Here is a 16,904-nt window from a genome sequence, read left to right as displayed (position 1 = left end):
CTGAATCTGTGGTACTTTAGTAAATCAAAGAGAGAGCAAGATACTTTCTGTGGACACTGAGCGCCTTGTTGAAAAAACTCTCAGGGCAGAGCTCAGGGGCAAGAAGCACAAGAAGCCCACGCAGTTCCGACAGAAGGAAGATGAGATCCCTTCCTTTGGTGGTGGCTCCAAACCAAAAAGAAAGGGGAGGCCAGCAAGTCACACAACCCACAGAAAGGCTGGACTGGATTCATCCAATTCCCTCCCTTAACCAATGTGGGGATAAAGACCTAGAGGTGCTCATGCTGGGTAGACCCATGAGAGTTTCCTTTTTAGAATGGTGACCAGGTGGGGAGCACACTGGGTTCTGAGAAATAGACCTGTGGACCTTCACATTGGCTCCTGTTAAGTCTCTTTCAAGATGCAGAGGGAATAACTGCTTACCCTGGAGAAGCATCAGGACACCAAGAGAGCTACAGCTTTAAAGCTAGACTTCATTCAAATCCCACCTCTACCTCATAGTATCTATGTAACTTTAGATAAATCCCTGGGTCCTCCTAAGTCTTATCTTCATCTGTAAAACTGAAATAACAATACCATACTCTGCAAGATGTTATAACATGTAAAATGCTTATCAGCAAGGTGCCTGATATGTAGCAAATGTTCAATATATGGTGATAATATCAGTTGTTATTACTCCCCAAAGGACATGCTGGCTGAAACCCTGCACTGTACTTCCAGGATGGCTCCATTTCTGATTTCCTAATCTTTTTTTCCTTCAAATTCTTTCTGAAAAGCATATTTCTGCTCTAGACCAGGGATTGGAAAACGTGTAGTGTAACAGGCAAGATAGCAAACATCTTCGTCTTTGTGTCCTGGGCCATATGGTCTCTGCTGTTACTATTCAACAATGCGATGAGAATGAGGTCACAAACCATACTTTAATGGGCATGGCTCATATACAATGTATATTATAATATAATATATTCAATAACAGTGTATTCATAAAAAAGGTGGTGGGGTCAAGAGACCAGTTTGCGATTTCCACACTGAAACCTTACTACTCAAAGTTCTCTAAGGATTAGTAGAATCAGCACCATCTAGGAACTTGTGAGAAATGCAAAGTCTAAGGCGCCATCCCAGAACTGCTAATTTAGAACCTGTACTTTAACAAGATTTCCCAGAAGCTCTGTCCCTAGAACTCAGCATTAAAACCTGGGAGTTCATTTGGTATTTAAATAATTAGCTCCGAAAGATTTTTTTTCTAAAAACATCCTACTCTTCCCTAAGAGTAAACCACAAAAAAATTGCTGTTTAAAGTCATACTTACTTCATACGTTTTACAGTAGGTCTCATTTTCTGAATCCGTTAGCATTTTCTGTACCTTCTTCTCTTGTAGAGCTAACCAGACCATAGCATCTTTCACCTTTCCCTGTAATTCACACACACCCATACACACACATTTAAAAGTCTATCCTAAATAGACTGATTTTTTTTAACAACAAAATTAACAACTTCAAACAGCAGTGAAATAATGTAATCACTACACACCAGTGACTCACTTGTGTCAAAGAAGGATTTTGCTCATGTAGCACCTTAAATTTTAAAATGGACTGAAACTAGAATCTGAACAGAATGTGCTAAAAGAACAGGGCAATCAAGCTCTTAGCTTTTGGCTCATTCACTTCCATCATTCTTCAATTTTAGAGAATGTTATTCTAAATTATTCATTTATAACAGGCATTTCAGAATTCTGCTTTCCAATAAACCCAAACATGGGTAACTCAAGAAATGTTTACATCTACTAAATAAATGACATCAAAACATATCTTGAACAATTTAAAGATGCTACAAATAACACTATTAAAGGCTTTGGTTAAGCTATCCTATGGAAATGAGCAACATTTAGATTCTCGTTTAGGTGGTAAACTTGCACACATTTAGAAGCAAAGTTTACTGCTGGGGAATAAAGCCAAAGAAATTACATCTTACTTCGTTTACTTTTTCCTTCCTACTAAGGAAGAGTGTTTCTATATATTTTTGCATCTGATTTCATGGACAGTTGAATTTTTAATTTTAGTTTTTAATAAGAAAATTAATTAGAAAAAAGAAGTTCCTCAGCAGGTCAGAAATAAATGAAGTACATTATAAGCCCAAGTCTCAGCTTGAGTCTCTCTTCCAGAGTCAGCAACAATCTGGCTTGGTGCCTCAAACATAACAGTTGGGAACACATAGTCCTAAATTCGTCAAACAAAATGCAGTAATACGACTGCATGCTTACATGTCTGAAGAAGTAGTTTACATTTAAAAATAATATTGAAAAACATTTTACTAAATTCACAGCACTCGTTTATCCATAAAGAAGCAGGTTGTTTACTTTCAGCTCTGATTTTTATGAAATTTCCACTCACAATACTTAGTGTAACTAACTGAAAGTCAAAGGAAAAAACTGTAAAAATCTGATGGAAATTCAAGAGTGTCTCAACAAACAAGGATTAAGAGTGGAACACAATGATTCCATTGATACGAAGCTAAAAAACAGGTAAACTGGAAACATGCTAAAATTAGACTGTGATGATGGTGCACAACTTTGTAAACATACTAAAACCACTGAACTGTACATTTTAAATGATTTAATTTTATGGTATGTGAACTGTATCTCAATAAAGCTGCTAAAAATTACAACAGAGAAAAGTCTGATATCTCTAAACTGTTTTTAAAGCCTGCTATAAGTTGTCCTATATAGTACCTATCTAAATGTTGTCTTAGGTAATTCAGCAAAGTTTAAGAAATTACTGCTTTTAACTTTAAAAAAAATAAGCAAAACTAATCTACAGTGAAATAAACTGGAGTGCTGGTTGCTTAGGGTAGAGGAGTAGGGACAGAGAGGCACAGTGAAACATCTGGGTAACAGAAATGTTTTACGTCATGATTAAAGTATGACATATAGTGTGTGCATTTGTCAAAGCTCACTGAACTGTACAGTTAAGATCTGTGTGCAAATTATGCCTCTATGCTAACAATTAAACCATTAGTAGGGTACAACAAAAATGAGCTTGGTTTGTACTTATAAAGACATACCTGGGCTTCATCTCCAGACCCAGGTGCCTTCTTTGAATACTGCAGAAACTGTGCCACATAGGTCATGATCGACTTTTCATCAGGATTAACAACATCCACGTCTGCAAAATACACCAATCAGCCTCAGGTGTGATTTACTGTAATACTCAAGAACAGTATTGAAATGAACATGAAATGAATCAAAGCAGTCAACCAATCATGCAATCTCTGCACACTCACCCTTGCTCCAAGACTATGCAGTAGTTAAGAGTTTAGATCTGGAGTCAGATGGAGCTGGGTTGAATCCTGGCAGGAGTACATGCACAGCCTTGGTTTCCTAATAATAAAAAAGTCACTGTGCATGTTGTGTGTACAAGGACATAAGTAGTCAGGGAGGGTGGAAAGGAAAAGGAAAGCCTTCCTCTTTCTGGTGATTCAATGCAGAAACTCCTCCAGGAGTCTAAGAATATAGAGCAAACGGAATTCACTCCTGACACACTGGTCTCTGCACTTGTACCTAAAGAATCTCAAAGAGTATATGCTGTATAGAAGATCTGTTCAAAACATCCACAAGATTTTATTCATTCATTCATGGAACAAATACATTTACTGAGAGCCGTCTATGGGCCAGTCTTTGCATTGTACTGAAATTGTCCATGGTGAAATAAATGTGGAAAATGCTGATTTACACAAATTTAAAATATTATAAATTAATTAAAGGGCAGAACATCTCCAGGCCTATAATAAATTAAGTAATTTGCAAAATCAAAAGAAAAGATTGCAGTACGTTACAGGTAAAATGAACACATGATTTGGGGATGTCTTTAGCTATGTCCAGTGAAGATATTGACAAGGAAATCTATGTTTATTAATTCCATTAAAATCAATTTAAAAATATTTGCGGACAGTCAACAAATGCAGGTCACAAGCATGACATGTAAGGCTCAGACTTTGCTCATAGGGACTGTCTCATCCCTCCATTCAGCAAGTAGATGCTAGACTCCTGAGTAGATGCTAGATGCCTTAAGACATTATTTGCCCCTCAACAAGCTTGCAGTTAGGAGAAAAACAAACAAATACAACAAATTATGCATGCTTTAGGAAACATGTTTCCCAGTGAGTGCTTTAAGTCAGCTGAGAGAAGAAGTGAAACTAATCTATATCCAAATAATAAACGTAAAGACAGTAAGCACACAAAAAGAATCAATAAAAAGGTAGGAGTGGGGTTTCAATAAAGAAAGGATCCCTAAGAGTTATTTTATCTTTTATTGGAAAAAATATGAATATCAAGAGACATAAAATAATTATATCACCTTAACTGGATACTTTAAAATATTTTTACTGGATAAGAAGGAATGCATAGTGAATAAAAGTATTAACAAGATTGTCTCAAAAGATAATTCCCTTATTCAAATATGACTTTGGTATTTGGTCTGCATAAATAATCATGATGTACTTCACATTTTTGACCTATTATTTAAACTATATAAAACGAATTATAGGAAATCATTTATACAGTGGAAATTTGTTTTGATTAAATTGTTTATTCCTCTAGTTGCATGGTTATTTTCACATACTAGACTAGAGAAAATAGTTAACACTAGTAATAAAGGCTTAGCAAACACAAGGAGAGAAGCAGTTAAAAAACAGAAATAGGAAATAAAGCAAAGCATGGGGGAAAATGAAGAAATTTTTAAAAGATAATGAAAAGTCAATTAGGCAAGACAAAAGATTAAAAAACAAAAAGAAGTAAGAAAAATAAAGGAGGGGAGAAAAAACAAGAAGATGGGTGAAGGTCAAATAAGAAGGATTATTAACAAGCAACAAGAAATCAGACTAATAACAAACCTAACATTATAGAAATATGGAACCATTAGCCTAACTTAGGAATATCACCTAATTTAACTTCTACAAAAACAACTAAGTTTCAAAAAAGTAAGAATCAGTAGCAGTGAGCATACGCAGCACCCAGACCTTGGTTTCCAATACCATTCTCCAATAAAAGGAACCAGGGCTCCTTGGAGGAATGACTGACCCAGGACTACAGTAGGAAGTACAGAAGATGAGCCTGGAGCATCTCGTAGTGCCAGAGTAAGGAACTGCCCATGAACGGAATTTTTTCTAATTAGAGCAATAGAATAAAGTAGTACTGAGTCTACAGTGACATAAATAGTTGGATAAGTACATAAATGGAGAAGAATAGGCAAATCTCCTGTGCAGAATTCCAAATAATTTATGTAGCCAACCTGCCCTCAAGGAGAGTGAGCATAGCTCTCCTGAGCGTGGGCTGTGCCTGGTGATTTCCCTCCAGAGAGGAGAGTATGGGATGGGGGAAACAAAGAGTAACTTCACAGTGGAGAAAACTCACAACTACTACCTCAGACAGGAGATCAAGGTCAACATCAACAGTGCTCTCGAGCTGACAGTCTGAGAAGAAGCATAACACAAATTCCAGTAGAGAGGCATCCAGCAAAATACCTGAACAGTAATCCTCAAAGCCATCAAGTTATCAAAAACAAAACAGAAAAAGGTCTGAGAAATCATCACAGTCAAGAGGAGCTCAAGGAGATATGATGACTAGATGTAATGTATTCTGACAGGATCCTGAAGAGAAACAAGGCGTTGGGGGACGACTAAGAAAAGGTGAACAGAGTACTGCCTTTATTATAACATAACAATACTGACTCATTAATTGTAACTAGTGTACTGCACTAAGATATTAACAATAGGGAAAACGGTGTCCAGTATACAGGAACTTATTGTACTACCTTCCCAATTTTCCTGTATATCTAAAACTGTTCCTAAAAATAAAGTATATCAAAAATTAAAAATAAATGAAGTATCAATAAATGTTGCAACATATTACGGGTGAACTTTGAACATTATGCTTAATTTAAAGAAGTCAGTCACAGAGCAGTTCTCCTGGGTTCCTTATCCAGCTGCTCCCCACCCAGGCAAACTTCCCCCCAAAATTCTCTTGCTTTGTCAGCAAAATAAAATATAGAAAGCCAGCCACAAAAGGCCAGGTATTTGTATGATTCCATTCATGTGAAATTTCCAGAACTGGCAAATCTACAGGGACAGAAAGTAGATTAGTGGTTGCCTAGGGCTATGAGTGGAGGGGAGGCAGGGTTGACAGGGTTGGGAGGTTGCGGGAAATGGCAAGGGACTACTAATGGGCTCCCTGGGTTTATTTAGGGGGTGCCGAAAATGTTCTAAATTTGATTGTAATGATGGTTGCAAATTTTGTGAATATACTAAAAACCATTCAATTGTAGAGTCAAATGGGTACACCACATGGCATGTGAATATATCCTAATAAGGCTACTGAAAACCAGAAAGGTTAAGTGACAAAGACATAGTCAACTCAGTCAGTGATGTGCTTATATCAGCCTGAGAGAGCTGATCGTTAAATTTTCAGCAGTTCCATAAGTCAGTTGTTAAACACAGCATTAAAAATTAAATTAGATAAATGTACAATTACATAAATTATATTAAAACAAGGGTAATAAATACTCAAAACTCATCAGTACTCAACTATTTCTTTGCAGTTTACTTATCTACACGCCTGGGACTATGCTTATAGTATCTGTAAGATAGAAATAATATGCAATGATATACTACTGTGCATCTTTTCCCAATGTGTTCAATGACTTCACATTGGAGGCAAGATTTATACCACAGAAAATCAGCAAATGTGGGCTTGATTTGCTGTTTCCTTGAGCGCTAAGAGGGCTATCCTGGTGACTCAGATGGTAAAGAACCTGCCTGCAATGAGAGAGACTCAGGTTCAATCCCTAGGTTGGGAAAATCCCCTGGAAAAGGGAATGGCTACCCACTTCAATATTCTTGCCTGGAGAATCCCATGGACAGTGGAACCTGGTAGGCTACAGTCCATGGGATCACAAAGAGTTAGACATGACTGAGAGACTAACACTTTCTGAGTGCTAAGAAAGAGATGGAGAAATTGTTAATAATGCACATTAATCTTAAAAGTATGTCCTGTCTATAGTTGTCAAACTGTGACTATAATAAAACTCAAACTTTTCCAGTATTCTTTCAGCAATAATTTATTCACATCACTGAAGAACAAGTGAAGTTCTGACATGCCTCTTTGCTGTTGCACTTACTCATTAATGCAAAGGAAGTTACCCACCCACACTGATGTCAGAACTGTACCGGTTCAGCAACTGCAACCAGAGGCTGGCTACAGATGGATATAAGAGTTTGGCAAAAATCATCATAGGCATCTGGGGGCTAAATGGAAGTTCTAATAAAGTGCATCATATATTTTTATTGTAAACTGTGCTACACATCCTTTAAACATGTGCGTGTATAACACATACACACACATACACACGTACATACCTGTTTCAGAGAGCCTAATATTAAACACTGATGTACACATCCCTGTTGTTGAGCCAAGACTAGAATTTGTACCTCTTGACCTGTTAGTTCATTGTAACTTTCACCACATGCCGTTTTTATGACCTTACTGGTGCTTTGTTTTTTTGTTTGTTTTAATAAATAAATAAATAAGCTTTGGATACATTATGAAGGGGCTTCCCAGGTGGCGCTGGTGGGAAAGAACCCTCCTGCCAATGCAGGAGACATAAGGTTTGATCCCTAGGTCAAGAAGATCCCCTGGAGGAGGGCATGGCAATCCAGTCCAGTATTCTTGCCTGGAGAATCCCATGGACAGAGGAGCCTGGCGGGCTACGTCCACAGGGCCACAAACAGTCAGACACAACTGAAGCAACTTAGCACGCACATTGGGAAACCATGCAATCCAAAGTACAGTGCTTTTCCAGAAGTGAATTTTTTAAATCTTAATTTCATGAAGTTAAACATAACCTGATAATTATCTCTTTGAGTATAGCCAGTATTTGGGATTTTGCTACTGTTGTTAACCATCCAACAAAACCGAGCACAGTCAACGGCAAAGCTGGACCCGCCACAGAGGAAGAGACGGAAAGTAGCTTCTGTCCTCACAGAGGTCCAGCTTTAACTAGGAGAGGAACAGGAAAAGGGAGGTACAGAGAAAACAGACAACTCAAGTGAAGAGTGTCAGTCGCTCAGCCATCTCTGACTCTTTGTGACCCCATGGACTGTAGCCCACCAGGCTCCACCGTCCATGGAATTCTCCAGGCAAGAGTACTGGAGTGCATTGCCATGCCCTTCTCCAGGGGATCTTTCCGACCCAGAGATTGAACCCTGGTTTCTCACATTGCAGGCAGACTCTTTACCATCTGAGCCACCTAGACAACTCAAAGTAATATCTTACTGAGAAATTTTAGAAAAGAATTATCAAATCAATGAGGACACAATACAGAACACAATAAAAGGAAATTAAGACAAAGACTCACGTTATTCCACAAAACAGCATCATTTGCTTTCAGCTATGACATCATCCCTGCAAGTACTAAGTCTAAGTAATTGGTAGAAATTCTTAATTTCATGAAATTTAAAAGAGTGTAAAGTTAAACCCTCCAGGACTTAAATATCATGCTGTTATGTTTGCTCATATGTGGATACTATTTTCAAATCCTCTTCACACTGGACATTGTTTCAAAAAGAAAGAAGCTTCTTTACCTTCTGGTTCCAGCATTTTGGGGATTTTTAATTCTTGTTCTGCAATTCTGAAGGCCTCTTTCAGATTATCTCTGTTGGATCTATGCTTCACACTCTTCATGTCAATCAGGTCTGGTCGCAAGGCATGAATGACAGCCAGAAAAGCCATCCCATTTCTCCAGCTTGACTTAAAATCTGTCACATTGACAGATTCATATCTATCACAAAAGAATAAAAACATTAAAAATACTATTTAAAAGACTATACCAAAGTACCTCTAATCTATTCATCAGGACTTAAATTTCAGCAAATCAAATTATGTCAGTCAACCTAGAAAAGTATTTTATTTTAATCATAAGATCAAATTAAAGTAAAATGTCAAGTTCGATGAGGCTCACGACACTACAAAATACTGGTTCTCAAAGTGTGGCCCCTGGCCCAGCAGTAATAGCTTCACTTGGACTGCAGGTAGAAATTCTCAGGCCCAACCCCAGGTCTACCTGAATCATACTCTGGAAGTCGGCCTGAAATCTGTCTTTAAAAGTCCTTCACATGACAGTGATACTCAAATTTAATGCTCTTCATTCAACAATCTGTTGGCTTGACTAAGTTTGGATCTCTACGAACCATTAAGTTCTTTTCACTGGAAGAAATAATTTTATTTCTCATTGGAAAAAATTAAACAATATTTTGTGCCAAGTCAATGGTCAATAGTTCACTGGATAGATGACTGCCTTTGTCACTCCTCTGCTTACAATGGATTATGAATGAATGAATAAACAAAATGGAGCATGTTCATACAATGAAATATTTAGTCCAAAAAGTAACAAAATTCTGACACATGTTATAACATGGATGAAACTTAGGGATATGATGCTGAATGAAATAAGCCAGTCACAGAAGGAAAACTGCTACAAGATTCCACTCATATAAGGAAACTTGCAGAATGAAATTCATTGATAAAGAAAGTAGACCTCTGGTGGCCAGAGGCTGAAGGGAAGGTGGGGTTGGGAGGTGTTAAACAGTTACAGAGCTTTAGTTTCACAAGATGAAAAAAGTTCTGCAGACAGTTAGCAGTGATGGTTACACAACTGTGAATGTACTTAATGTCACTGAACTGTACCCTTAAAAATTGTTAAAGTGGTAAATTTTGCTATGTATATTTTATCACAATAAAAAACTATTTGAAAAAAACATCATAGTTTGTATTATATTTAGAATAACATCGCTCACTCTGGCCCACAAGGCCTTACAAGCTTTGGCTCCTCCTGACCTCTCCCGTCTTTCTATCTCTCCTTTCTTACAATGCTGCAGTGTGGCCGGACCACACTGACTCCATTTTGTCAGCTTCAGCTTAGGCCTGCTAGTCCCATCCCCTCTTCTCTCTGCATGACCGGGCTTGGCCTGCTCACGAGGAATATGCCCAAGCCAGGTAAGTTCCCCATCAACTTTTTCTCTTGCCTTCATCTGATATGAAAACTGGAAGAATGCCTTTTGCTGACACAGATGGTTAATGGTCAAGACCCCCAGGGAGAGCAAAAAACCCCTGGTTCCTGTTGGTGCAGACATACCTCTCTCTTCGTAATTGATTCTGTTTTTTAGCTTTGGCCCCTTTAAATCCCCCTGTACCCCTTTTGGGGGCACGGAGTGCCTCTGGATCCCTGGCTGCCTGATCCTGCCTGTAAGTGACCCACAATAAACTTCATAATTGCACTTTATGGAGTTGCCCACTTCGTTCCTCAGTCTTAAAAGTTCCTTTTCAGTTCAGAGGCTATTTTTTAGCATCTCCACCTTCCAACACATAGCAACACCAGCCTCATTCCTGTTTCTCGATAGCCCTTTTAATCCTTCTGCCTGGACACTCTCCCCAGTCTTCATATACTTAAAGCCATCTCTTCAGGTCTCAGCTCAAAGGTCTCCTCAGAAAGGCACTCCATGATCACCTCAGATAAAGGAAATCCTCTTCCTACCCCTGACATTTTCAACCGTAACTCCTTCCTAACTTTATTGCCAACTATACCGTGAACACATATAAGGCTAAAATTAAGAGAATACACAGTCAACTAAAACAGTCTTGATTTTTAAAGAACTCCCAGCATGGTAAAACTTTTTAAAATCTAAATCCACCTTCCAGATGCATAAGGGAATTGTGCTTAACGAAAAGGATATTTGAAGACTACTTTATTTGTATACCATAACGGGCCACCTATACATGGGCATGGGAGTGAGATAAGTTACTCAGGTGATACCACCTTCTGGTCTTTAAAACCAAGAGTGGCTGAGCTCGCAGACATCTACATGTGAAAAATTCAATGCGAGAAGGAGAGAGTGAGCATTTTCTTCTTCTGACAGGGAAGTTTTCAGGTAGCTGTCACACCTATTTGGCCAGATTTTCAGACCTGGAGGTCAGTAAGGTTATATTGGTGGGTACAGCTACCCTGTGTGTCTCCCCTGGTCACAGCAAGCTACTTACGAGGCACACTGCTCCTGAGCCCACTGGAGAAGAGCCTTCTTTGCAGACATCCGCCATCTTTCTTGGACTTTGGAGCATTTCTTGGCTGGAGGACTTGAGGTAGGAGAGGAGTCAACTGCACTCACACTGTCCAGGGAAGGCTGACTGTAATTGCCAGGAAGAGTCCGGGCAAGCTCCTCAATCTAAGGAAGAGATAATCATTGTTAATGTGTATGGAATCATAAGTTAGCAGCACTGAGACAAAACCTTCAGCCAAAACAAGATCTAAAAAGTATCATTTAACGGTAACAGTTTACTTGTGGTAAAATGAGCACCGCACAAGTCCCTGAACAATGCCATTTGGCATCCGGGGCTACACTTTGGTTTTCTTTCAGTGGACTACTGAAGGCAGGCATCTATTCACCACCCCCACCATGCTTACAGAGCACTACACTGGTGCTCAACATATGTCAATCAAAACTCAACTGAGCTTAATTGAGCTAGTCAAGAAAATTTCTGGAGAGACTGGGTCAATTAAAATGCACCCTTGATTATAAACAATTAAAAAACAAATATACATACAGGAAAAAATAATCAAACACATGGAGATGTTAAGTTTCAAGAGAGAAAAAAATCCCTCTTACATATATTAAAAATAACCTCATTGATCACTTCAGAAATCTAATTGTATACAGCAAGAAGACAGTGTTTTCACTCGTAATGCAGGCAAAAGTTTTTAAAAGATAACAGTAATGAATATTCATATATTGCTGGAAACACATAAATTGATTCAGATTTCTTGGATGGCAATATGATAATACCTACAGAAAATGTTAAAAGACAAATCTAGAAACAGCTGTGTTATTGAAAGATGTACACTTTTTTCCAATAATTTCAGATTTCCCAAATAACCATTAATAGTAGGTGTGACCAACACAATGAACAAACCTGATCTGGTTTGCAAACCGCCTTGCACCTAAAATGGGACCCAGTGCATGTGTATTTATATAAATATATTTATGTAAATATAGACTATTTACCAAAATTGACATGCTGAGCCATAAAGCAAGCCACAGAAATTTTGAAGGACTGAAATAATTCAGATTATATTTTCTGACCATACTGAAATTAAACTAGAACTTAATGAAGATATAAAAAATAAACTTCAAATATTTAGAAATTAAGTCATAGATTGTTATAGAACCCATCAGTCAAATGAGAAATCATAATGAAAAATTTAAAATCTTTTGAACAGAACAAAAATGAAAATATTATATTCTTGGATTAAAAGATGCATTATTTAAGAGATGTCAACTTTTTCCAAATGATTTTATACTTTAATCAATCCTCATTAAAATTCCAGTAGGTTGTGTGTGTAAATTAACAATAAGCTTACCCAATGGTATATCTCAATTACATCTCAATAAAAAAATATTATATGGAGATACAAAGAGCAGAGAAGCCAAGGTAATCTTGATAAACAAGTAGGATAGCACACTATCAGATATCAAGACTGACTGTACAGCTAAAGAAATTAATCTAGTATAGACTTGGTACAAGGATAAATAATGGGACAGAACAATCTGAAAATGGAGCCATACCTACATGACTACTTGATTTATGAAGGTGATACTATAGCGTAGTAGGAAAATGAAGGTCTCTTCAATTAATGTTGGACACGTGAACACGTGAAGCGGGAGAAAGGGGAGGGTTGGATGAACTGGGAGAGTAGCACTGACAATATATACACCACCACGTGTAAAACAGATAGCTGCAGAAAGCTGCTGTATAGTACAGGGAGCTCAGCTCGGTGATCTGTGATGACCTAGAGGGCTGGGAGGGAGGGAGGCTCAAGAAGGAGGGGTATATGTATACTTATGACTGATTCATGATGTTGAACAGCAGAAACCAACACATGTAAAGCAATTTTCCTCCAATTGAAAAAAAAGAGAAAAGCACAGGAAGTGCAGACACTTGCTATCACAGCAAACAGAAGACAAAAAGTGTTCTGGAAATGAGAAAGTTATTCTGCACACAATTGCTTTAAAGTTGCCTAGTAATTATACTAGATGTGTTTAGTATCTTTCAAGACCCTATGTAAAGGGACAGTTTTTCTTCCTTATATATCCTAATTATTGGGAAAATGTGATATTTCTTCATTCCCCTGCAAAAAGTATCAGTTTCTGTAAGTTAAGATTTTCAATGCTTATCAATGTCCTTGGTAATCCCTAACTCAAGTCAAGTTCTCAGCAAAGCAAGGGGAAAAAAAAAAATTAGTGTTGGGTCAACTGGATAGCCATATGGAAAAAGTAATTCTTGATTGCTTTAACATAACATATTCACACAAATCAATTTATTCTTCTTTTTAACTCTGTATTGAAGTATATTTGATTTACAATGTTGTATTAGTTTCAGGTGTACAGACAAACCAATTCATTCCTGAAAGACTGCAGATCTAAACGTAACATGTGAAATAATTAAGCTTTTAGAGATATGCTGTCCAATATGATAGCCAGTAGCCACATGTGACTATTTAATTTTTAAATTTAATTTCTCAGACATATTAGCAACACTTTAAGAGTTCAATAGCCATAGGTTGCTAGTATCTATTATTCTGTACAGTACAAGTATAGAACATACCCCTTATTGCAGAAAGTTCTACTGGAAAGAACTATTCTAGAAAGTAAGAGAATATCTCCATGATATTGGCAATGGGAAAGAATTCTTTAAAAGACATAAAAAGTACTAGCCACAAGAAAAAAAAAGAAGCTGATAAATTTGAACTACATTAAAATTATGAATGTCTGTTAATTAAAGGATTGAAAAGGCAAGTCACAGAGTCAGAGAAGGTATGTGCAATTTATATATATACCCAACAAAGGACTTAGATCCAGAATATATTTTAAAACTTCTATAAATCATTACACATAGCAGAATACCTAAAATAAATGTTTTTTTTAAATGTCAAGTATTAGTGAGAATGGTTCCAAATAGGAAAGGAGTACGTCAAGGCTGTATATTGTCACCCTGCTTATTTAACTTATATGCAGAGTACATCATGAGAAACGCTGAGCTGGAAGAAACACAAGCTGGAATCAAGATTGCCGGGAGAAATATCAATAACCTCAGATATGCAGATGACACCACCCTTATGGCAGAAAGTGAAGAGGAACTAAAAAGCCTCTTGATGAAAGTGAGAGAGTAAAAAAGTTTGCTTAAAGCTCAACATTCAGAAAACTAAGATCATGGCATCTGGTCCCATCACTTCATGGGAAATAGATGGGGAAACAGTGGAAAGTGTCAGACTTTATTTTCTTGGGCTCCAAAATCACTGCAGATGGTGACTGCAGCCATGAAAGTAAAAGATGCTTACTCCTTGGAAGGAAAGTTATGACCAACCTAGACAGCATATTGAAAAGCAGAGACATTACTTGGCCAACAAAGGTCCATCTAGTCAAGGCTATGGTTTTTCCTGTGGTCATGTATGGATGTGAGACTTGGACTGTGAAGAAGGCTGAGCGCTGAAGAATGCTTTTGAACTGTGGTGTTGGAGAAGACTCTTGAGAGTCCCTTGGGCTGCAAGGAGATCCAACCAGTCCATCCTAAAGGAGATCAGTCCTGGGTGTTCATTGGAAGAACTGATGCTGAAGCTGAAACTCCAGTACTTTGGCCATCTCATGCAAAGAGTTGACTCATTGGAAAAGACTCTGATGCTGGGAGGGATTGGGGGCAGGAGGAGAAGGGGACGACAGAGGATGAGTAGCTGGATGGCACCACCGACTCAATGGACATGAGTTTGGGTGAACTCTGGGAGTTGGTGATGGACATGCAGGCCTGGCATGCTGCAATTCATAGGGTTGCAAAGAGCTGGACATGACTGAGAGACTGAACTGAACTGAACTGATTAGTGAGAATTGGCGCAAAGAATTCTCAAACTATGATAATAGTGCAAATCAGAAAAAGTTCAAAAAACTGTTGGGCAGTGATCTACTGAAGCTAAAGATCATATGCCCTACAGCTTAGCAGTTAACAGTCCTAGATAAATATGCAACAGAAATGAGGCCACCAAAGGCACCAAATGGCATATACAAGAACGTTCTTAGCAGCTTTATTTGTAACAGCTTAAAACTAGCAACAAAAGAAATGTGCGTCAACAGCAGAATGGTAAATAGGTTCTAGAATATTCATGCACTGGTATATTCATACACAGCAATGAAAAGGAAAGACATTAAGAGGATGAATCTCACAGATATGATGTTAAAGAAAATGAATCAGATACAGAAGAGTATTATATAGTGTATGCAAAAGAATTCAGTTATAATTCCCTTTATATTGTGTTTAAAATGGTAAACTAACCAGTGATAAAGATCAAAGTAGTGGTTATCTAAAGGGAAGGAGAGCAGAGACTGGGAGAAGGACCTGGGGCTCTGACATGCTGGCCATGTTCTATCTTTCTATCTTCAGTTACATGGTGGTTACATGGATGTGTTTAATTTATGAAAATTCATCAAGCTCTACACTTAAGATTTGTGCCTTTTTCTCTGTGTGTGTTATACTCTTACCAAAATTTCATTTACAATATTAAAACAAAATTTTAAAAAGCTTTTATTTTGCAAACTTTATGGACCAAGAATGTTGTTTCGAGGAATTTGGCCCATAGGAATGATTAAGATTATATGCAAAAGTTTTATCTTAAGGATAAATTTTTTGGAGTTGCTTAGTCACAAAAAACTGTGAGCATTTTGAGAGTCCATTAATGAAATATATGCTTTACTATAGAACACCATGCTTCCATTATAATATATATAAACCCAGAAAGATGATAATTAGGATAACTTGAAAACAATATGGAGAGCACAATCCTATTTTGTTTAAGACAGACATGCACGAATATATATATTAATTCCTGCTATATTATGTCATGAGGACTGTACATCAAATTAATTGAAGTGGTTATCTGTGAGTGGTGAAATTCTAGATGACTTTCTTTTTATTATCTATGTTGAAATTTTAATTATATTTCAAATACCCTAAAAAGTATGGAAAAATATTTAACATGCCTATGAATTATTAAATTTTAACATTTTACCACATTTAGTTCATAATTTTAAAGAAACAAAACACAGTTTGAGCCTCTATCTTTGTGCATTCAATTCCATTTCCTTCCCTTCCCAGAGGAAAAAACTCCAAATCCTAAATTTAGTTTTCATCATCCTCATGCATATTATTCTACTATATCTACAAATACAGGTAATCAGAAATGATACAAAGCCTCCCTTTGCAAATGATACAAAGTCTATTTTGTACCAACTATAGATATACTGCTGCTAAGTCACTTCAGTCGCAGCCGACTCTGTGCGACCCCATAGACGGCAGCCCACCAGGCTCCCCCACCCCTGGGATTCTCCAGGCAAGAACACTGGAGTGGGTTGCCATTTCCTTCTCCAATGCATGAAAGTAAAAAGTGAAAGTGAAGTCGCTCAGTCGTGTCTGACTCTTAGCGACCCCATGGACTGCAGCTTACTAGGCTGCTTCATCCATGGGATTTTCCAGGCAAGAGTACTTGAGTGGGGTGCCACTGCCTTCTCCTATAAGTATACAGAAATGATACAAAGTCTCATTTTGTTTGAAATTTTATATAAATTAGTTATGTTACTTTCTATTTTTCCTAAAATAAGCACTTGCTTTCCATATAATTTTTTTAAATTTTTTTATTATTATTATCATTTTTTTTACTTTACAATATTGTATTGGTTTTGCCATACATCAACATGCATCCGCCACGGGTGTACGGATATAAATTCCCCATATAATTTTTAAAGTTATTTTTAAAGTAATTATG

At 37.4% G+C, this 16,904-nt stretch overlaps 1 protein-coding gene across 8 annotated transcripts in view; it reads right to left on the bottom strand.

Annotated features, from left to right (window-relative positions):
* SYNE2 (spectrin repeat containing nuclear envelope protein 2) overlaps window positions 1-16,904 on the bottom strand; it is a 326,466-nt gene that overhangs the window by 228,242 nt on the left and 81,320 nt on the right. For all 8 annotated transcript variants that reach the window (XM_061429086.1, XM_061429085.1, XM_061429088.1 and 5 more), the window contains 4 exons: window positions 11,084-11,265; window positions 8,632-8,828; window positions 3,061-3,161; window positions 1,310-1,411 (listed from right to left, as the gene is read on the bottom strand). In XM_061429086.1, the coding sequence (XP_061285070.1) occupies window positions 1,310-1,411; window positions 3,061-3,161; window positions 8,632-8,828; window positions 11,084-11,265 (582 nt within the window). The remainder of the gene's footprint in view (window positions 1-1,309; window positions 1,412-3,060; window positions 3,162-8,631; window positions 8,829-11,083; window positions 11,266-16,904) is intronic.

This window comes from Bos javanicus, chromosome 10, assembly GCF_032452875.1.
Source record: "Bos javanicus breed banteng chromosome 10, ARS-OSU_banteng_1.0, whole genome shotgun sequence".
NCBI classification, from domain to species: Eukaryota; Metazoa; Chordata; class Mammalia; order Artiodactyla; family Bovidae; genus Bos; species Bos javanicus.
The sequence above is the reverse complement of the archived record's forward strand: the minus strand, read 5'-3'. Positions and strand labels throughout refer to the sequence as shown.